Source organism: Myotis myotis, unplaced genomic scaffold (genome assembly GCF_014108235.1).
Source record: "Myotis myotis isolate mMyoMyo1 unplaced genomic scaffold, mMyoMyo1.p scaffold_m19_p_3, whole genome shotgun sequence".
Classification (NCBI taxonomy): Eukaryota; Metazoa; Chordata; class Mammalia; order Chiroptera; family Vespertilionidae; genus Myotis; species Myotis myotis.
The window spans coordinates 111,421,719-111,443,864 of record NW_023416335.1 but is presented as its reverse complement, the minus strand read 5'-3'; the positions used below and the strand labels follow the sequence as shown (position 1 = coordinate 111,443,864).

Below are 22,146 nucleotides of genomic sequence, written 5' to 3'. Positions count from 1 at the left end.
AAACATGACAAGGACTGTATCAGATGTGTTATATTTAAAATTAACTTGGGACAAGTTTCAGAGCCAAATCAACATGTTTGAATGTAAAAAATAAAATGATTCTCCAATCTAAAAGTACTCTCACTTCTTTTATTTTCCTAACGTCTTTAAGGGTCTGTGAATAGGCAGCTGTTTTATTACTTGTCAGGAGCAGCTTTGCTTACAGTCCTGAAGAAGTCCCTGCTGCTTTTTTCCTTTATTTTACAAGATCATTGGATTGTTGAGTGAAGCTGATGTGTGTGTGTGCCATAGATATTAACAACATTAAATACTTGAGTACATGCTTCAAATTCCTGTCTTGCATCAGAGCCTAAAACCTTTGGTAGAAAGGGGCTCAGTTAATGTGGATGGTGAACTGTATGAAAGCTCAGAGGCCTCACTGCTTTTAATCTTGATGAAAGGGCTCTGATGTCTGCTGTAGATGTTCGTGCCGGGATATTACAGATGTGGAGATGGTATAAGATGCCTGTGACAGTGAACCCCACCTCAGGGATCATTGAAGAATATAAGTTATTTAGTCAATTTGATTTCAACAGTATTTGCATGGGAATTTCCTGGAGAAACTGGAAGTGGCCTTTTTGTTATGATTATTTGGTTTATTAGACTCTTCAGGCAGGATAGAAAAGGGAAAAATAATTCAATCAGGTTTTACTTAGTAAAATGATATTGACTCCCCTAACAGCTGAGTCTTTGTATTGCGTTAGGAAATAGAAGGGGATTTGGAAATATGGGACTCAAGGCCACAAGCTGAAAATTACACTTCTAAGGAAGCTGTTGTTTTCATCAATTTCTTTTTGGTTCAGTGATGTTGCCCTGATGTCTAGCTCCTCTGCAGGAATAGCAAAGCCCAGACTGGAAGGAGCCAGAGGTGTGAATGTGTTGGTGTGCTGGGGGAGAAGGCGGGGCTGATATGATATGAAAAATGCTGTGAGGAGGAACATTTACATATCTAAAGTATCTCAAAACACAGTTGCTTTGGGCCTGTGCTCTTTGATCTGCAAGACATGAAGCATTGCCCTCTGAGTTGGTTCCCTAAGTACCTCAGGAACTTTCTGCCAGACCTATTTTTCACCTGCTGCATTTTCTTCTCTTCCTTTATTCTTTGGGTTAATATATCTGGGTCCATGTATGCATGGTTCTTCCTGCTTTTCTCCACCACCAAGCCCCACTCCCATACCGCACAAGGGCTTCTCCTCCTTTCCAGACTACCAGATCCCAGGACACTTCACTTCCTCCAGCCATAATTCCCAGTTTGGCCTCTCTTTCTATAAGATCATCTAGTTCTGGGCTGTCAGCTACAATAACAAAATTGTGAGGAGACCTGTTAGCTTGGACCTCACACAGGTTATCCTTTATAAGATCTCAAATTGACATAATGTAACAGGGTGGAGTGTGAAAAGAGCATTGGACTTAGGCGAGCTGAGTTCTAGTCTAGATTGTCCCTAAATGGCTGTGTGTGTTTTTCAAGCCACCTCACTGATCCATATGGCCTTCAAGCACGTTATTTATTTCTGCCCCCTGTCCCTTCACTGGAACAGCAACAGGACATGGCCCTTACTGTCCTTCTCTCAACCTCTCTGCCAGGGTCTCCAATTGAAAAGCTTGAGAGTCACCTGCCCAAAGTTTGAATACTACTGGTGGCAGGATTCCTAAATTCCTTTCAGCTCACCTTCAACTCCACTGTCATCCAGGTTGCATGAATTTCTTTTTACAGTGGATGAATTAGAAATGCCACTGGGCTGAAAACCCCACCTCATCTCTTAAACATCTACTGTAAACAGAAATGTGGGTAGATTGTGAGAACCTATTCCCATTTTATACAGCTATGTATTTGCACATAAGGAACAGATACTTTGTGGGACCTGAGGGTCAGAAAACTTAAGGTGCAACTCAAAATTAGTAACTGGCAAAACTAGGGCTCAGAAAGGACCTTTGGATTATAGCACTGAAGCTGCTTCCCTCTATTATGTTGCACCCTCTTGCCATCTGTTGTTATCATTTGTCTGAGAAGATTCTGGAGGACATGTCAGAGTTCTATATGCATTCGCTTGGAACCTCACATGCACACAGACAACTTTAGCCTCCACCTCAAGTCTCATGTTTTCAGTCCCACACTGAATGACTGATTGGTTGATCAGTTCATTCATTCACTCACTCATTCATTCACTCATGAAATATTCATTCCATTCTGCACTGTGTTAGGAATAGACCTTCAAGAATCCAGCTACATGTGGTCCTTCTGTTCTTATCACCAATTTTTTCTCTAAGAGCCATTACACACTGAGGATAGTTACACACCCCAAATGCAAATCTCTTTGCTTCATTCCCTTACTTAAAATTCTTCAGTGGTTGCCACTGCTCTTAGGATAAAGTTCAGACTGCTTAATGCAAAGTACAAGAGACTGCATAATCTGCCCCTGCTTCCATCCTCAGCCCCATCTGTTAGCACACCTTCCCCTTGTCTCCTCACAAACTCAGCCAGCTTCAGATCCCCGTGGCCCAGCATGCTTGCTCTTTTAAGGCAGATGCTATATACCCTACCTGTAGAGTTTCACCTCACTAATTCCTACCTTAGCTTCAGGTGTCAGTTCAACATCCCTTCTTCTAGGAAGTTTTCCTGACCCCCACTTCTGGACTGAGGCCATTCTGTGTCCTTCTCATAATACCCAGGCTTTACCTATCATAGCACTTAGTATCACACTGTATTGTAATTGTCTGTATCTCCCACCAACCAGTGAGCCAGGGACCATATCAGTCTTGTTATCCATTGTATTCTTAGTATCTCTCACAATGCCTGGCACATAGTATGTGCTCAATAAATATTTATTATTGACTCAAATTGTGCTAAATGTAATTAACTCTTGGCATAGTTTGTATGCTCTGCCTTCTTCCAGACTCTATTTGTGCTATTCTCAGTCACCTCCCAACACACACACACACACACACACACACACACACACACACACTCTCTTACATTCCTGTCGTGTCCTTTCTTCCATTTTCTACCTCAGCCTCAATGCCCAATTCAAGTCTTCTGACTTCTACAGCCACCCAGTCTTCCTCCTCCAGTCTCTTGAAGTTCTTTCTCTTTTGTGCCCACCACCTCATTGGCTTCAGCACTGCAGGAAACTGTTAAAAGAGTCCTACCTAGGATTGTGTTAAATTAGCGTAGGTTGTGCATGGGTTCAGTGGTCATTGTCCCTCTGTGGCAACTGTTAAGTTTTTGTTTGTATAGAAACTCTTTGAAAACAGAGACTGTATCTTTGTATGTCCTGGAATGACCCAATTGTCTAGGAGGGGGAATTGCACAGAGTAGGTGTTCAGTCAGCATCTGCTGGTTTATTAACTACATAATTTGCTGTGGAGCTGTGTCCAGCCTGTAGAGTAGTGGTTCTCAACCTTCCTAATGCCGTGACCCTTTAATACAGTTCCTCATGTTGTGGTGACCCCCAATTTCATTGTTACAAATTGAACATAATTAAAGCATAGTGATTAATCACAAAAACATTATGTAATTATATATGTGTTTTCCAATGGTCTTAGGCGACCCCTGTGAAAGGGTCATTCGACCCTCAAAGGGGTCGCGACCCACAGGTTGAGAACCGCTGCTGTAGAGACTATCTGATTGTATCTCCAGGAAAGAACTAGTTGGCAGATAAAGATTGCCAAAAGAGAAGGTTTTTATACTGACTTTCATCATTATAAGAACTCTTGTGGAAATGTACCCTTGTCTCAAGGTGCAATTAATTCATTGAAAAATGTGTTAGGATTATACCATATGCCAGGAACTATTCTAGACCGTGGGAGGAGAGCAGAGGGTAAGACGATGTCTCGTCAAGGCTGATGGGAATTTTCCTATCAGGGCACTTGCCTATCGTGCTAATCAGTAAATACTTCTTGGATACAGAAATGAAGGAACACCATACTCACAGCAATGAATCTTAAAAACAGAACCAATATGTTTAAAAATTATACTTATACAAAAACATTAAAGCCCAACAATTCTTCTTCCATTAAAGAAACCTTAACAACAGGATGCTAGTTTGAGTTGCTACAAAGTTCTACAGCTTCAGGTCTCACCAGGCCAGGTGTTATCAGTGATGGTCCCCGTAGCAGGCAGAAGCTTGGTTCCCCAACTCCTGAGAGACTTCCAGCAGCTCTATAGTCAGGGGTTCAGCCCAGCTAAAGAAAACACAGGCAAGAGACAGAAGTGGTCCTATTATAGGCACCTCTCACCAGCACCAGAGAGGTGTTACTGGACAGGACAGCCCTCTGAGCCTTGCCCTTTCATATAAATGAATTTATACGAAAGTCCTTGACTGCATTGTGAAAAGCCAACTCATTAAAGCAATTTAAGCATGCACCTTTATTGAAAAGGCAAACCTATACCTCTGGCTCATGAAGCACAGACGGTCTCTCAGCTAATCTGAAGAGCAAGTTGGGTGGGGGTTTGAGGTATTATATACCCTCCTGTCTATAGGCTTCAAAATTCCTCTGCTGACTATTTCGGTACAGTTTAATTCTCAAGGTCCCTTTTTTACTTTGTTATGGACTTCCCAGAATTCATGAGAAGCACCTGGCAACTTTATCTTGCCAAGCCTTGAAACTGCTGGCTTCTCTGCTTAGGAAGTAAAATGGCCTTTTTTTTTTCCTTTCCCCTCTCTTCCTCCCTTTCTGCATTCTGTCATTAGGTAGGTTTGTTGTTGTTTTTTTAACCATTTGCTCTGTGTCATTGGCTGGGGAAGATAATGGCTTGTTAGTTACAAGCTGGCTGCAAATTACCCACACTGTTTGGCCTTATTTTAACTTTCCTGTCTCAGTTTCCCTATCCCTCCTACCCTGAAATCCTGTAACACTAACACACACCACAGCCACACACGTTGGATGACAATGAGCATCATATATACCTGGAAGAAAGCAGGGCTCAGGTGCCAGGTGTAGTGGACTGTTCGTTCAGCACTGTTAAGAAAGCAAGTTGTGTGTTCAATCAGCCTGTTCTTAAAATACTCTACTAATTTTACAGTCATCTGTTGTGAAAAGCAAGGAGCCATCTGCTCCAAGCGAACAGCCATCCCCATAGACTTCCTTGCAGCTTCGTCAAAGGACAAGTGTTATGAGGACTGCTTATGGCCAAGAGGAGCAGGGAGCTCTGGCCAGGACTTGCATGGCAGATGCACAGCTTGTAGGCTAACCATGGTTCTTGTTTTAACTCATTTCTGTACAAAAGGCAATTTTTTTTCAAATCCACAATCTAAAAAATATTATTTAAAATAATATCATTTTTATAATTAGTCAGATTGCAAACATTTCTAAGGTGAAATTGCATTTCTTGGAAACACAGTGTCATCATTAGAACAATGGCAGTTAAATGTGTTCTGTCCTTCCTTAGGGTGACCAGGAGGCTATGAGGACAGGCAGTGTGGTCCCGTTTCCCTCCCAAACACCTACTGTCACAGGCACATGAAAGACACTGGAATTAAGCATGCCTCCTCTAGTGGCCTGTTCTCTGTCATTCCAGAACCCTGCTGAGTAGTACTACACTGATGACATTTCAGCAGAGCCTTCCGGGGACATGGAGAACTCGGTCAGGCCTCCTGAAAGCTGTGCTATGAAAACAGTGCTTTCTGGATAGTGTTCAGTTGTCACAGCCTGTTCATGGGCTCAGTGGTTCCACTTTGTGATGAAAGGAACTATGTTTCATGCACCTGGGATTCCCAGGTGGTAAAATAGGCAAGGTAAAGATGTGTGAGGATAAAGTGTCACAACCACTCCTTGGGCCACACCCTGGCCTGGATGTTCCTGAGCCATTTCCAGAGCAGCTGTGCTCAGGGGCCAAGCCAAGGAGCCTTGAAAACAAGACGTTGAACCTCTCCTCTCATGAAAGGGTTTCAGCTATGTCACCAAGTGAATATTTTCCTCACAAAGGGTTCAAGTCCTGATCCCCATCTTACTAAAAGTGTAACTGGGGACAAGTCCCTTGATGTCTCAAACCAGCTTTGCAGGTTGTATTAAACTCAAATGAGATAAAGCATGACTATGGAATGATGAACTAGAAGTAACCATATTCTCTCACTAAAAGAGCAGAATGCATTAATTTGGACATTTGATTTTCTGTGGCTTAAACCAGTATTTAAGCCTCCCTGTTGCACTATTTAATGGCAATACTGACACCATGTTGTCTGGCACAGAAACCCTAATTGACAATAAATCTGCCTACAGGAAAGTCCCAGGGGACCTTAATTCCCTCCTCCTCTTCCTCCTCTTTTTTCTCCTCCTCGGGGTTTATTTGCTGGAGGTTTGTGACTTTTCATAATTTGTTTCTCTTTTCTTCCCCCTCTGACAAACAGATAAATGGGAAAGGGTCCTAAATTGAATGTCCTTCCCTAAGGGCCCAACTCAGGAAGGGTTTCCATTCTTTTGAGATTTTTGAACTCCTGTATGACTAAAGGAATATTAATTTATCAACATTTTTTTCAATCAACAGAATTACTGGAAGAGCTTTCTCAGAACCTACAGGCACTGGCACTAGAGATTTAATTTAGCAAGTCTAGGCTGAGGCCAGGCTTCTAACTGCACTGTAAAAAAATTCCCCAGATACATATGACATGTGGCCTATCCCCTGGTTGAGAATTACTGACTTAAAAGAACTAGAAAAAATCCTCAAAGATCAAAGTTTTTCTCATACTATTCCATGTTCCACATGTAGGAAGCAGTAGACAGCTATTTATGGTAGGCCCCCCCACACCAGGCACCACCACTCTCACAGGTCAGTGTGTTCTTGGGCAGAAGGAGAACCCATGTTTTCTCTCCTCATAGTGACTGGATGTGACCTCCATTATGTACAGACTTCCTCCTGATATTCACTCATGCTCTTATAAAACAGACTGGCAGAGGTCCAGCTTACTCACTTCCAGGTGTTTGTTCTGACACCTGCTCAGAACTACAGGATAAAAACACTGGGGCGCTCTCTGCCACCTTTTGACCAATATTTTAAATGACAAGAATGTGCTATGGACTAAATGTTTGTGTCCCCCCAAAATTCATATTGAAGCCATAATCCCCAACTGGATGATATTTGAAGATGGGGCTTTGGGGAGGTACTTAGGCTATGAGGGTGGATCTCTCATTAATGGGATCAGTGCCCTTATAAGAAGAGATAGGAGAGAGTTGATTTCTCCCTCTGCCATATGAGGACACAGCCAGAAAGATGGCGATCTACGAATCAGGAAGAGAGCTCTCACCAGACATTGAATGGGTTAGGACCTTGATCTTAGACTCCCAAGCCTCCAGAACTGTGAGAAATACATATTTATTTTCTAAACACCCAGTCCATGATAACTTGTGATAGCAGCCCAAGCTGACTGAGCCACAGTACTTGTTAGAGAATGGGAAACAATTTACATTCTTAAAAAAAAAAAGCTCACAAGACACTGGGGGGTAGAGGAGGCCGGGGTGGGGGGGGTGTCAAGGTGGAGGCTGGAGGGGGAAGGAGGCATATGTAATACTCTTTGTAATACTTTAAGCAGTAAAACAAAATAAAAAATAAATAAAAAAATAAAAAAGCTCTCCAGCAATACAAATAATATTATAAAATATAGAAATGTTCAATGAATAAAAGTTAGTGAATATCATACATGATACTTAGTGCTGCACAGAAACTGCATTCTTCAGAAATAGGGTAAATCATAACTACTTATTTTCTTTGGTGTTGAATCACATCAGTCCAACATAAATAGCAGTTGAGCAACTTTTCAAAATAAATATTGCCAAATTGTACTTAACTTTTAATAAAGATGCCATAAGCCACTACATTACTATTTAAATAAAGGGCTATGCTATGTCGGAAGATTGTAAGCATCCCAAAGCTAGGGCCTTGCATGCAGTCGTCATTTCTGCTGAGTTAGAAAGGGCTTTGCTGTTTCAGAGGTACCCCTGCTGTCCACTTTTCCTCAACAGAAAGCAGGTGACTGGAATCCGTATGCTTAACTATGTTTAATCTCAGTAATGATAGTAGCTATTTTATTGCCAATAAACCAGCTTCTGATTCCATACCAAACACAGCCATGTGCACATACATAGATGAGCAGGAAAAGAGAAGCAGTGCAGACTAATAGCCTTTGCAGATGGTCTAAGTCAAGATCTGCATCAATGGGAGTGATGCAGGGAGGAGGGGTGCAGAGAAGACCCATCAGGCATTTGTCTAATGTGCTCAGCAGAGGGAAATAATAATAATAATAATAATAATAATAATAATAATATGACATCAACATCCACAGTCACCTCCCACAGCAGGGACTATGTGAGGTGGTTTTTATTTTTTAAATGTTACTGATAGAGACAGGGAGAGATGACTTGCAGAGACAGCTGGGTTTGGTGCTTGCCTGTGAGAAATGGGAACGCTTCCTAAATGTCAGCTGGGTGGTTAGTAGACAGGGCAGCATAAGTGTGATCAGCATTGATTATTTCATGAGTCTTGATTACTTCTTTGAAACTTCAAGGTTCTCTTAAAAGTTTCCAAATATTGAAACTAATGATGAGTTAACACAGGATTGAATACGTTGTTGTTTCATCTCCCCGAAATGACAACAGATTATACATCTCTACCCAACCAGGGCCTCTGGAGAGTTGTAGGAAAAGTGGAGTGGTGGGCATGGAGGGGGAGAGAGAAGCCGCACAGAGCCACAGGCTTTTCCTCCTCATCACACTCTTTGAAAAGTTCCCGAGCTCGGTCTGCACGTGATTGCTCTAAAACAATGCTAGGATTGATTTTAATTACATTCAGGCACAGAGAGAAATTAATTGTAAAATTTTGATGTTCAGATAGCACATGTTGCTATCATTATGTTTGAAAATACAGTGTGTGGAAGGGGATAAAAAAAAAATTACTCAAAACCTACCATACTCTTTCTGGAGCTACAGTAGAGTTTGTGGATTTATGGTCTTGCTCCTTTAAAATATAGAAGTTTTGAGATTTACCAACACCATAAAATATGTTAATATGTATAAAATTTGTGCACAGAATACAGAATTTCACCCCTACTATGCCCCAGGGTGTTTATAAGCCCCTAATCTCCTGAACTCTGCAGTTATAGTCTTAATGTACAGGTTGCTGTATGCTACTCATTGCTGAATGGAGAAACATGCAACATCTGTTTAAATGTGGCATCTTACTATTGCATAGTTTAGGACTTAAAAAAAAGTTATAAAACTTCAAACGCCATGAATTTCATCCAAAGTGGAATATGATGAAGTGAGGAGTATATCTTGCTTTCAAAATATTTTTATTTTATTATTGGGAAAGTAAGGAGAAGTATACCCTTTTTGAAGTCATAAGAATTTATCAAGCTTGGACCTTGCCAATTCTTGATATCAATGAGCTATTTCGGTTTCTCATCATCATTGTTGGTGGTTTAATCAATAATGGTAAGGCATCTTAGAGGACCTATGACATTTTTTCAAATGTTTACTTCTTTTTTTTAATTTAAATTTTTATTTAAAAAATTTCAACCACAGCTCACACTTAATACCATTCTGCACTAGCTTCAGATATACACCAAAGTGGCCAGAACACCACGCACTCCATAGAGTGGTGCCCCAACTGCCCCAAGTACCCACCTGGCCCTATACATATTTATCTTAACATTATTGACTACATTCCCAGTGCTGCAATCCACCTCTCTGGAGCTATTCTATAACTACCAATATGTACTGCTTGATCCTGTCACCTTTTTCACCCAGGCCCCAGGTCTTTTTTCTGTATCTCTGAGTCTAGTTCTATAGTTTGTTTATTTTTCTTCATGAGATTTCACATACAAGTGAAATCATATAGTATTTGTCTTTCTCTGTCTAACTTATTTCATGTAGCATAATATCCTCTGCATCCATCCATGCTGTTGCAAAGGGTACAATTTCATTCTTTCTTACAGCCAAGTAGGATTCCACTGTGTAAATGTACCACAGCTTTTTTTATCCACTCATCTACTGATGGGCATTTGGGTTGCTTCCATAACTTGGCTATTGTAAATAACATTACAATAAACATAGGGTACAAATATTCTTTTGAATTTATGTTTCAGGTTTCTGTGAGGAACCTCCACACTGTTTTCTATAGTGGTTGCACCAATCTTCATTCCCACCAGTGCACAAGGGTTCCTTTACTCCACATCCTCACCAACATGTGTTTGCTGATTTATTGGTGATATCCATTCCGACAGGTGTGAGGAAATGTCTTATTGTGGTTTTGATTTGCATTTCTCTGATGTTTAGTGATGTTGAGCAACATTTCGTATGTCTATTGACTATCTGTATGCCTTCATCTATTCAGGTCTTCTTCCCACCTTTTAATTGGGTTGTTTGTTTTTCTGGTGTTAAGTTATTCTTCTCTCATCATGAATCTTACAGAGATATGCCTTTGAGTCCTGGAGATTTAGTATTTTTTTCAGAGCTCAAACTGCAAACAAATAGTGCATGGTGGTTGTGCTGTTGACGGACATGGTTAAGTAAATAAGTCACTTGGCAGTAAGCACCACAGAATCAGAGAGTGATTGGATTATGGATGTGAAAAAGATCTTTAGAGATTTCACAGAGGGAATACGGGCCTGCACAGTCAGCTTACATTGAGAGTCTCCTGCTCCCAGTCTAACCTTCATGAGAGCATCCCAGAGACCTACTTGAGAATCTCTGGGTCATTTTTTTGAACATAGAAAATGAGTGTAAAATGCCATCCACAACTTTCCATGTGGGTCCCAGAGGCAAACAATTCATTCACCAGCCTGTGTGTATTCAACCTCCATATGCCAGTAATAGTTGGTGAGACACTCACCTGGGGGGCGAGCCTAGTCAGGTGTATGGCATCAAGATCTCAGCTGGCTTTATTTCTTATTCTGTCTATAAGAGAGAAAAAGTCGGTTTCTCTGACATAAGCAATCAGTGAGAGAAAGGGAATTTCAGTTTAATTTTAGTTAAAACATACAGGAAACATGACTCTCCTCAGACATCTGATCCAGAGAAAAACTTGGACACTATTGAACATTTTCTTTGGGGGGCAAAGGTTTGAGGATATGTTTCTTTGAAAGGTAAAGGTCTGCTAAATTTTCCTTGTCCTCACAGAATGAGATTTGTTACTATTCCAATATCACAGTGAGGAAACTGAGGCTCATGGAAAATCATTTGTTCAGTGTTAAGAGAGCAAATTTGAGATAGGATTTCACAATTTCTCAATTTCAAGTGCTTCTTCATCAAATATTCTCTGAAGTTTATTCTCATGTTCCTAAGGTTATAACCTAAAGCAGCTTTACCACCACATATTTTAGTAATTAAACAAAAAAGTATTTTTCCATACAGGTAATAATTAAATCTCTAATAAAAAAAAATCAGTTAATAAGTCTCCGATTAATGGGGTAATGAGGGTATACAGTAGACTTGGCCAAAATATACTTGTGGGGCAGCTATGTGCCTGCATCTGTCAATTGAAAAGTGAATATCTTGCCCCAGCCAGCATGGCTCAGTGGTTGAGCATTGACCTATGAACCAGGAGGTCTCAGTTTGATTTCCACTCAGGGCACATGCCTGGTTGGGGGCTCAATCTTCTGTGTGGAGCGTGTAGGGGACAGCCAATCAATGATTATCTCTCATCATTGATGTTTCTATCTCTCTCTCCCTCTCCCTTCCTCTCTGAAATCAATAAAAATCTATTTAAAAAGAATACAGAAAAGTGAATATTTTGCTCATTTGGGGGATTGTAATTGCATTTTATGTAATTGTCAGGGCTCCATTTAATTCCTGAAAATAGGTCACCGTATTGTTTTGTGTAGCCCTCAGTTTAAAAAATTGTTGAATGGAAAGTTCTACACCTCTTAAAGAGATGTGTAATAAATAATTATTGCTTTGGGAAAAGAACTCTAGAAAAGCTCAAAAGAAAGTAATTTTTTTAAAAAGAAATGCCAATTTCTTATAAGCACTAGAGTTTGAAAATATAGAAGGGTTTTTGTTTGTTTTGTTTTGTTTTAAAGTGGTAGCTGGGGGAAGGTAAATGGCGGGGGGGAAGGAGATATATGTACTACTATGTGTAATACTTTAAACAATAAAATAAAATTAAAAAAATAAAATAAAGTGGTAGAAGGCAAAGAAGATTATGGAATCTAAATGCCACCTGGGAGCACTTTTTTTCTTAAAATTTAAATAAAAATGGATCCAGCTTCCATGCCAATACCTGTAGCAAGTTCCAGGCCCAACCCCAAGATTTCTGTAACTTTTCAGGGACACATGTTATTGTGCTTAAGTTCCTGTTTCTGCTAATGTTTTGTTTGCTTGTTCTTTTTTGCCATGTATGGATTTTTCTCATGATCTTACTCTGTATATACTCTGTAAAGTTCAACCTCTTTCCTTGATTTCCATAAACAAAAACAACCACTCACAGCCTCTGTGTGGATAGCCGATTCTGCTGGATGTCTGGAGAGACAAGAGGAATCTAGAATTTAGGTATTTATTTAGCACTAATGACTTTGAGTTAATATTAAATGTCCCTGTTCTTTGAAAGCCTGTTCAGCCTCCTACCATCTGAGATTTTTTGATGCTTGCTCTACCAGTATTCTTCGACCTTTGGGCAACTGGTGACTCCCTTCTCCTTTTCTTCTGTCCTCTACCCTTTCCACGTTCCTTCTACCACCATGTCTCCAGAATCTCATGTTCTTCTCCCTCTGCTGAACAGAGTAATTCTGATCTTTCCAGCTCCTACTCCCAAGCTCTTCTTCAGGCCTATCATTGCACATCTGAAACCAATCAAAGGGCTCATCAAAATTAAAGGGCTATCTGAGATTACTTCTGGTAAGCCTGTGATCATGATAAAGGTAGTTATTAAAATCTGCAAATCTTTTAAAAATTAAATTCAGATACTGGTTCATCAAATTTTGGATTGGCCTAGAAATATCTACCTTTAATAGTCATGGTTTATTCTGATAGGGAGACCTTCTGCTCATTCTTTGGGAAACTCCGTCGTCCAACAAGATTCATCTGTATAGGAGGCAGTTGGAGTCTAGTGGTGGGTTTTTTCTCCTTTACATGTGTAGTATGCCTTATTCTAAACAAAGTTCTGGAAAGACCCCACCATGATTAGAGTTGAACATCTCCCCATCATCCTATTGCTCAGACTATCATATAGTGTAAACCAAAGAGCACTATTGTTAGAAGCTCTGTCAGTTAAAACTTTTGTAGACTCATTAGTAGGGGATAAGACTCATATTTCCTGTCTTAAGAGGATTTTTCTTATCAGAAACATGTTTGTATTCATTTGAACAGGCTCAGTGACCCATATAGCTAAGTCACACGGAGAATAAAGCTTGCTCTGGGACAACCCAGAGTACTTAGCTTAACATCTTTTAGAGGTATCCTATATAATAAAAGGCTAATATGCAAATCGACCGAATGGTGGAACGACCAATTGTTATGACGTGCACTGACCACCAGGCGGCAGATGCTCAATGCAGGAGCTGTCCCCTGGTGGTCAGTGAACTCCCACACGGGGAGTGCCACTCAGCCAGAAACCCTGAGCTGGGTGCACAGCTGGCAAGCGCAGTGGCGGTGGCAGGAACCTCTCTCATCTTTGTGGCAGTCAGACATCCCCCTAAGGCCGTGGTCGGCAAACCGCAGCTCACGAGCCACATGTGGCTTTTTGGCCCCTTGAATTGGCCACGGAGTTTCAATCGCACTGTATGTGCGCACCGTCACATGGTATTTTGTGGAAGAGCCACACCAAGGGGCCGCAGTTTGCCGGCCACTGCCCAAGGGCTCCTGGACTGCAACAGGGTGCAGGCTGGCTGAGGGACCCCCTCTGAGTGCACGAATTCCATGCACTGGGCCTCTGGTGTAATATAAGATAGTCTTAAAGGATCAGGAAGTAAGACCATCTCAGGTTAGCAAACTTCCACATTAATTTATATTTTTAATGACCAGAGTAGTGATAAACTCACTTTAATTTGAGCAACATTTTTCAATGAGAATAACTTTTTTTAGCTCAGTTTACAGTACAACTATGTCCCTTTTAAAATATAATTATAAAAATCAAAAAGTGATCAGAGGGTCATTATAAAGTATATAAATGATCCATACTATGAATTAACAGAGTCTCTTATATAATGCTATTTAAATAATTTGTTTTATAAAAATGGTGCCTACTTCTCAGGAAGGTATCAGCTCTATTGTGTAAAGTATGTCTATACTATTCTTACAAATAAATGTACTGTCTTTTTTCTTGCTCCTGTCATCTTTCTACCTTAATCCTTAGCTCTTTGAACAGAAGAGCTAGTTTTCATATTTCTTCATCTTCGTAAAACATTTATTCAATAATCTCTGCCCATTGTGGGTGCTCAGGAAAATGCTATGCCCCACCCAGAGCTGTGCCATACTGTCCCATCCTCTACTAGTAGTGTGTGGGCCTACATAAGTAATTTAACCACCCTGTGTATTCTAGATCCGTGGTCGGCAAACCGAGGCTCGCGAGCCACATGCGGCTCTTTGGCCCCTTGAGTGTGGGTCTTCCACAAAATACCTCCATGCTCAAGGGGCCAAAGATCCGCATGTGGCTCGCGAGCTGCGGTTTGCCGAGCTGCAAGTTTGCCGACCACTGCTCTAGATTATTCCCTGTATTGCTCTAGTTGTTTTGGCTCAGTGGATAGAGCATTGACCAGCAGACTGAAGGGTCTCTGGCTCAGTTCCAGTCAAGGGCATGTACTTTAGTTGCAGGCTCGATCCCACCCTGGTTGGGTTCATGTGGGAGGCAACAAATTGATGTGTCTCTCTCACATCAATGTCTCTTTCTGTCTCTCCCCCTCCCTTCTAACCTCTCTAAAAATCAGTGGGAAAATATCCTAGGATGAGGATTAACAAAAATAAATCAAGTAAAATAGTAGCTGACCCCAAGAGTCTCTACTATTTTTAGGACCCATATGGAGCCTAGAACTGTATCCAACAAAGTAGTTCTCTTATTCACTGCTAGATTTTCTTTGGAGATACTCTGTAGCACCCTGCATTTTCTTTCTGCTAGCACCTCTCTAATGTTTAAGCAGCTTTGCTTTCAGAATCAGGCCAGCACTCTTGAACATGGTGTTGGAGACCCAGGAGCCCTTCCATTCTGGTGCTTGGATGGAAGGCTTCATCCCTGCCCCTATCCTTTCTACATGTGCTCCAGTTATACCCAACCACTGACTGCGGTCTGGCCCTGCTGTTCCTTCAGAGATGGGGTCTTCACAGAGAATTTCTCATCTTCCCACCTTGCTTTTCTCTGACTTTCATATTCTGTTTCAACTGGGTTCAAATGTCACCTTATGTCTCAAATTGTCTCTTACACCTCCACCCCCAATAATTTAGTTACATACACCTTTTGTTCCATAGGTCTTTGCCCATCATGCTATCATGGTATTTAATTCTGTACATATCTGTTGTTATCACCACCTTCTCTGCCCAGGCTCCAAGTCTTTTGAAGGCAGAAACTGTGCATCTCAGAAATGAATGGATGAATGAATAAAGAAATTAATAAATGTTGCAGCTGTCCATCTTAACTGTGAGGTCTGCCTTAGTTATCAATAACATGCACAAAACTAAATGAGTTCCAAAGAAGCAATAGTCCTCCTTAGTAGTGGTTTTCTAGGGAAAGTAGTTTCTTCCTCTCTTCAAATTCCTTGTTACCTGGACCCCTGTTATTTTGTACTCTGGCCTTAATGTATTCCAATTCCATAGACTTTTTTGCTTATACTTTTAACTACTTAAAATCCTTTGAAGATTTAAGTAAATGATAAGTATAGTATCCTCTGAACATCATCTGAGCTAAATAAAATCTTTTTCCATCAAAGGCAGCCTCATTTTTTCTACTTCCATTTCCCTGCTTACTGTATCCCAAATAAAGCTGATGTTAGATCTTCATGTGTCCACCAAGTTGCACCATGTCTTCAAGTATTTTTTAAAATATATTTGTAGTGATTTCAGAGAGGAAGGAAGAGGGAGAGAGAGATTGAAACATCAATAATATGAGAGAATCGGCTGCCTTTTGCATGCCCCGCACTGGGGATAGAGCCTGCAGCTGGGCATGTGCCCTGACCAGGAATCGAACCATGATTCATAGGTTGATGTTCAACCACTGAGCCATTGCTGCTGGGCTCAAGTAAGTATTTTTTATTCATTTGTTTTGACTCTGCATCATTGACACTCCACTTTTGCTGGTATTACTACGTATGCTGCAGTAGCAGGGAATACAATTGTGTTTTGTATAACAATATGGAAGAGTTAAGTAGAAAGAATGGAAAGAGACTCAAAAGAGGAGAAAAGTGAATTTCCTAAAATCATTAATATAGTGACAAGTATATACAACTTTTGCATTAAGTAGTTCGGTATAAAGTCTTATTCCTAAGAAAACTTGTTGAAATGATGGCTCTTTGATGTCTGGAATGGATTGTTTACCTGATGAAGCAACATCAGTATCTCAGGATTAACCAGATTAACAAGTGACAGTGAACTCCGTAAGGCCAGGACTTTAAGTGTTTGGCACAATTATACTCATCAGTGCTGTGTAAATATTTAATAACAGTTCCTCCCACACCTATTCCTGGTGGGTCTAGCCTTCCTGACTTGTCATGTCCATAATCAAATATGTATTTCCACATTAATCATTTGAGGTGTGGTGCCACGCTTTGGCTGGTTTCTCCAGAGTGGTTCCATGTTCCTTAAGCTTTGTGCCCCAAGTGACTGGAATAGAAATAATTAGTTATGAATAGCAAACTGCACTCTATTTTTTTCTTTCTTTTAAAAATCTCATCATTTTTAGAGATAGAGGACTTACTTTTTTTCCTGAAGGTAAAGCAGTCACTTCTTTTGAAGTTACACGAAGACCTGGATGTTAGCATCTAGGCTCTGTAATGATGTGACTTTCTTGGGCGACTCACTTTACCTCTGTGGGGGTCAGTTTGCTCATTTGGAGAAGAACCCCCTGGACTCATCTGTACATGTCTCTGGATCCAAAGTTCCAGTGCACTACCTATTTCCAGATAAAATATTTGGGCTTATTACTCAGAAGAAATAAAATAACTCACCTTAAGTCTACCTTTCTAGTGAATGTGGAAAAGGTGCTACTACTTAAATATTTAATATGTTGTCTGATTTTTTTTCCTTTTATAATTTACCCAATATTCATTATATAGAAGAAGAGAGTCATTGTGGCAACACATCTGTGTTCCAAAGCATGTACACATAGAATAATTTTGCTATTTAATTATGTAAAATTTCAAAGAACAACAAAATTTAAACTTATTAGAAAGAACAACATCTACTGGCTCCAGATACAAAAGTCTACTAATTGTGTGATCTCTGCCCTTTGGTTTCTTTATCAGTAAAATGGCAATATTATCTTTCTGTTTACCGGAGAATAAGAAATGAGTTAAAGAAATAAGGGTTCATTGCAGTTATAGGGGTTTCAGTTGGACACTTTCTCCTATAAAGATACTGCTACAAGTTTTTTTGACAGTGATGCCCTCATTGTCATCTGCTTTGATGTTTTCTCCCAGTTGGTTTCAGGACATTTGCTACAATTTCATTGTGTCTGGCCACCTTTGGAACTACCATCTTTGCTCCTACAAAATGATCATTGTTTTTGTTATAACAACACTAATCAGGCCCAAGATAATCTGTCAAAATCAAAATAATTAAGGCCCTAGAAAAATGTGCAAATCCTTTTAGTTATATTTACCTCATCTTCCTCTCCTGTGAGGAATTCCTAGTCTGCAGAAGTTTTGTCTGTGCACACTGATGTTTCCAAGGGTAACTCAGGTAAACTGAAAAAGTTATTTGGCCCAGGACAACATCAGGTTCATTTCTACCTATAGTTACTTTCACTTTCATGAAGTTAAATAATGATTCAGGGAAGTGAACCCCAGTTAGGTTTTTTGGCTGGAATACAGAGAGCTGTGATTCCACTAAATCTTCAGTAAGGTAACCTTCATTATCTAACAGTAACTATTGTGCTTTCCATTATAATGATTTACAGTATGTTAATCTCATGTTTAGGTTATTAATATTATATATATCTCTTGTAAGAGTTTGTGTGTGTGTGTGTGTGTGTGTGTGTGTGTGTGTGTGTGTGTGTTATAATATTTTGATTGATTTCAGAGAGGAAGGGAGACGGAGGGAGAGATAGAAACATCAATGATGAGAGAATCATTGATTGGTTACCTGCTGCATGCCCCCTTCTGGGGACTGAGCCCATAACCCAGGCATGTGCCCTGACCAGGAATCGAACCCTAACCTCCAGGTTCATAGATCTATTCTCAACCACTGAGCCAGACCAGCCGGGCGTTGTAACCATTTTTTACTTAAAGTTTATTTTCTCTGATATTAGTATAGTCACCCCTGCTCTTTTGGTAACTATTTGGATGGAATATCTTTTTCCATCCTTTTACTTTAAACCTATTTCTGTCCTTAAATCCTTATATCTAAAATAAATCTCTTGTGGATAGCAGATTGTTGGAGCCTGTGTGTGTTTTTTTTTTAAATCCATTATGCCAGTCTATGTCTTTAGAATGAGGAGTTTAATTCATTTACATTTAAAGCAGTTACCAACAGGGAAGGACTTACTATTGCCATTTTGTTATTTGTTTTTTGTAAGTCTTATAACTTTTTGTTCCTCATTTTCTTCCTTGCTGCCTTCCTTTCTGTTTAGTTGAATTTTTTGCAATGACATGTTTTGATTTTCTTCTCATTTAATTCTTGCCCCTGACCATTTGGTATATTTTATAGATATTTTCATTTTGGTTACCATGGGGATTACATAAAATATGCTAAAGTTATAACAATCTATTTTAAAATGATAATTTCAGTTGCGAACAAAACCTCTATTTGTTTATATCTCTGCCCTGCTTCCAGGTTACATTTTTTATGTCACATTGTACCCCCTTTAACATAGATTTGTAAGTACTTCTGTCTTTTACATCCTATAAAACATCAATAGTGAAATTGCAAAGCAAAATTACAGTGGCTCAAGTTTTCTGTTTGTTTGTTATTCTTTAAATATATTTTTATTGATTTCAGAGAAAAAGGGAGAGGGAGAAGGAGATAGAAACATCAATGATAAGAGAGAATCATTGATCAGCTGCCTCATGCATGCTTCACATTGGAGACTGAGCCCACAACCCAGGCATGTGCCCTGATTAGGAATCGAACCGTAACCTCCTGGCTCATAGGTAGAAGCTCAACCACTGAGCCACCACAGCCAGGCTCAAGTTTTTAATTTGTCCACATATTGACCTTTACCAGAGGATTTACAGATTCACATAGTTTCAAGTTACTGTTTGAGCACCCTTTTGTATAGATTTTAAGGATTTCCTTTAGCATTTCTTATAGGCAAATGTAACGTTAACTCCCTCAGCTTTCATTATCTGGGGATGTCTTAATTTTACTCTCATTTTTGAAGAGCAGTTTTGCTTGATATGGTACTTTCAGTACTTTAAATATATCATCCCTTTGCCTTCAAGTGGGCAAGATTTCTGCTGAGAAATCCACTGATAACCTTATTGACAATTCCTTGTACATGACAAGTCTGCTTTTTCTCTTGCTTCTTTCAACATTTTCTCTTTGTCATTGATTCTCTGCTGTTTGATTATAATGTGTTTCAGGATGGGCCTCTTTGGGTTTATCCTACTTAGAGTTTGTTAAGGTTCTTATAAATTTGGGGCGTTTTCTTCATTTCTTTCTCAAATGAATTATCTGCCTCTTTCTCCTTCTCTTCTCTTTTTGGGACTCCTCTAATGCATATAGTGACCTGTTTTGTGGTATCTCATAAGTCACATAGGCTTCCTTTCTTTTCTTTCTTTTCTTTATTTTTTATTTTTGATTTTAAAACAATAACTTCAAATGACCTATTTTCAAGTTTTCTTATTCTTTTTTTCTGCCTATTTGAACCTATCTTGAATCCCTTTAGTGAAAATTTCAGTGCAATCATTGTTTTATTCAGCTCCATAATATCTGCTTGGACCTTTTTAATCATTTTGATCTCTGTGTTGATAGTCTCACTTTGTTCATACATTTTTCCTGAATTTGTTTAGCTATCTCCTGTTTTTTTCCTTATTTAATTGAGCATACTAGAGAACATTGTTTTATTTTAAAGTCTTTGTTAAGTAAATTCAAGGCCTGTGTTTCATTAGGGTTGGTTTCTGGATATTTATTTTGTTCCTTTGGATGGACCATATTTAGCTTTTTCTTTTCATTGTGATATTTTGTTGAAAATTAGGCATTTGACGAAGTCATTTCCTCATCCAGGAGTGCCTCTGCACAGAGGAAGCTCTGCACTAATCAATCTGTCATGAAGACTTAAGGTTCTCTCAGACTTTTTATGGAGAAATGTCTTTCCTGAACCTGTCATATGCTTTTTTATTCTCTCCAATTCTCCTATATACAGGGCTGCTTTTAAATCTCCTAAAAAGTCTTATCTTGCTTATTCTCAAGACATTAGATGTTCTATTGCATTCATCTGTCTATAATTTCTTGCCCCCAGGTGCCCACGGGTCTGCAGTTTTCTGAAGCTCTCACAGGTTGTTGCACCCACTCCTGCTTTCAGCAGCCTCCAACCTGATATCCCAAATATGCCCCATTCTTATCAGTGCTCTGATCCAGACCAGAGAGAAACTTCAGACAATCCAGAAGGTTGCAAGTAAATTCCACTCTTTTCTTCTGTCCTAAGGGAGGGACCAGGAATTACGTGGCATCCTCCTGACCATGTCATGCTGTGCTGGGGTGGTGGAATGGGGGAGGGTAAGGACAAACAAAAATGCCATGAAATGTACCATTGTTTTGAGATAGTTTTTTCTTTCTAGGCATTCATTTAGTTGCCACAGCTTCTTAGCTGGTTTTTAGAATTCCCACAAGCTACTTTGGTCCATATGCTGTTGTTCACTTGGTATTTCCATGTGAGAATAAGGGCTTAGAACTACCTAGTTTGTCATCTTTCTGATATCACCCTTACTCATTAGTAATTCAAGAGCCAGGGAGGAGGAGAAACACACACAAAATGACATAAATAGTTCTGTGTTTTAGAAAAAAATAACTCTTAAGGTTAGAGATTCTTTTACAAGAGATAATAAACGTCAGAGCCAGATAAACCATTAGAAACTTGTGTATTAGACTAAGAGAAATAAATGATAAGAGCCTGAACTAAGACAGATGTGTATATTCAAGATATAGTCAAGAGATACAATGCTAAGACTCAATAGCATGGGTCTGTTGGGGGCATGGAGCAGGGACGTGAAGATGGATGAGATATGGAATCAAGAAATAGACAAGTAGATTCTAATAACTCTGATTTGGGACAAGTTTCATGGCTGTTCTGAACTTCCTTTTCTTGTCTATAAAACAGGAACAAGTGTCCTGCTTTCAAAGAGGTTAACACATGTAAGTACCTAGTATATAGTAGGCAACTAATAAATTAGTTTCTTTTTTCCCATCCCCCTATATTCAACTTTATGAATGGCAATATTAACTGAAATATTGAGTAGGAAAATGAAAGCCAATCTTTTTTTTCTTTTTTTCTTAATCCTCACCTGAGGATATTTTTTCCATTGATTTTTAGAGAGAGGGAGGGAAGGGAGAGAAGGAGAGAGAGAAGAGAGAGAGAGAGAAACAACAATGTGAGAGAGATATAGTGATTGGTTGCCTCCTGCACACACTCTGACTGGGGCTGGGATCGAACCTGCAACCCACTTACATGCCCTTGACCAGGATTCAGACCCATGACCTTTAGGTGCATGGGCTGATCCTCTAACCACTGAATGCTCTGGCTAGGGAGAAAGTCAATCTTTTAAATCTCTGGGTTTGTTGGTTTTCTTTTTTTTTTTTGTAATTCTTACTCTTCAGCAATAATATACATTAGACAGGTTCTCTATAAAGAGTTATGTTTATCTGTCTCAAACAAGCCTTCCGAGTTTCCAAAAATTATCTGATTCCTAGAATATTCCCGTAAAAGTAATCAGGAAGCAAGGTCATTTTTAGCATACTGGTTGATCCCAGGTTATTCAGTAAGTTTGGGGTAAAGTTATAAAATTAATTTCTGTCTCCTAGCTCTTGAGCCAGTGCTTC

General features: G+C 39.6%; 1 protein-coding gene across 20 annotated transcripts in view; it reads left to right on the top strand.

The window, feature by feature from the left end:
- The window catches only part of FRY (FRY microtubule binding protein), a 611,006-nt gene that overhangs the window by 132,449 nt on the left and 456,411 nt on the right, over positions 1-22,146 (top strand). Inside the window, exons 3-5 of one of the 20 annotated variants that reach the window (XM_036299683.1) lie at positions 12,458-12,519; positions 20,570-20,725; positions 21,428-21,462. The exons of 17 other annotated variants lie outside the window; for them this stretch is intronic. In XM_036299683.1, coding sequence (XP_036155576.1) covers positions 20,658-20,725; positions 21,428-21,462 — 103 coding nt within the window. In that variant the 5' untranslated portion in view covers positions 12,458-12,519; positions 20,570-20,657. Of the gene's footprint in view, positions 1-12,457; positions 12,520-20,569; positions 20,726-21,427; positions 21,463-22,146 lie in introns of those variants that run through there. 2 more of the 20 variants (XM_036299693.1, XM_036299692.1) reach the window with 2 other exon arrangements.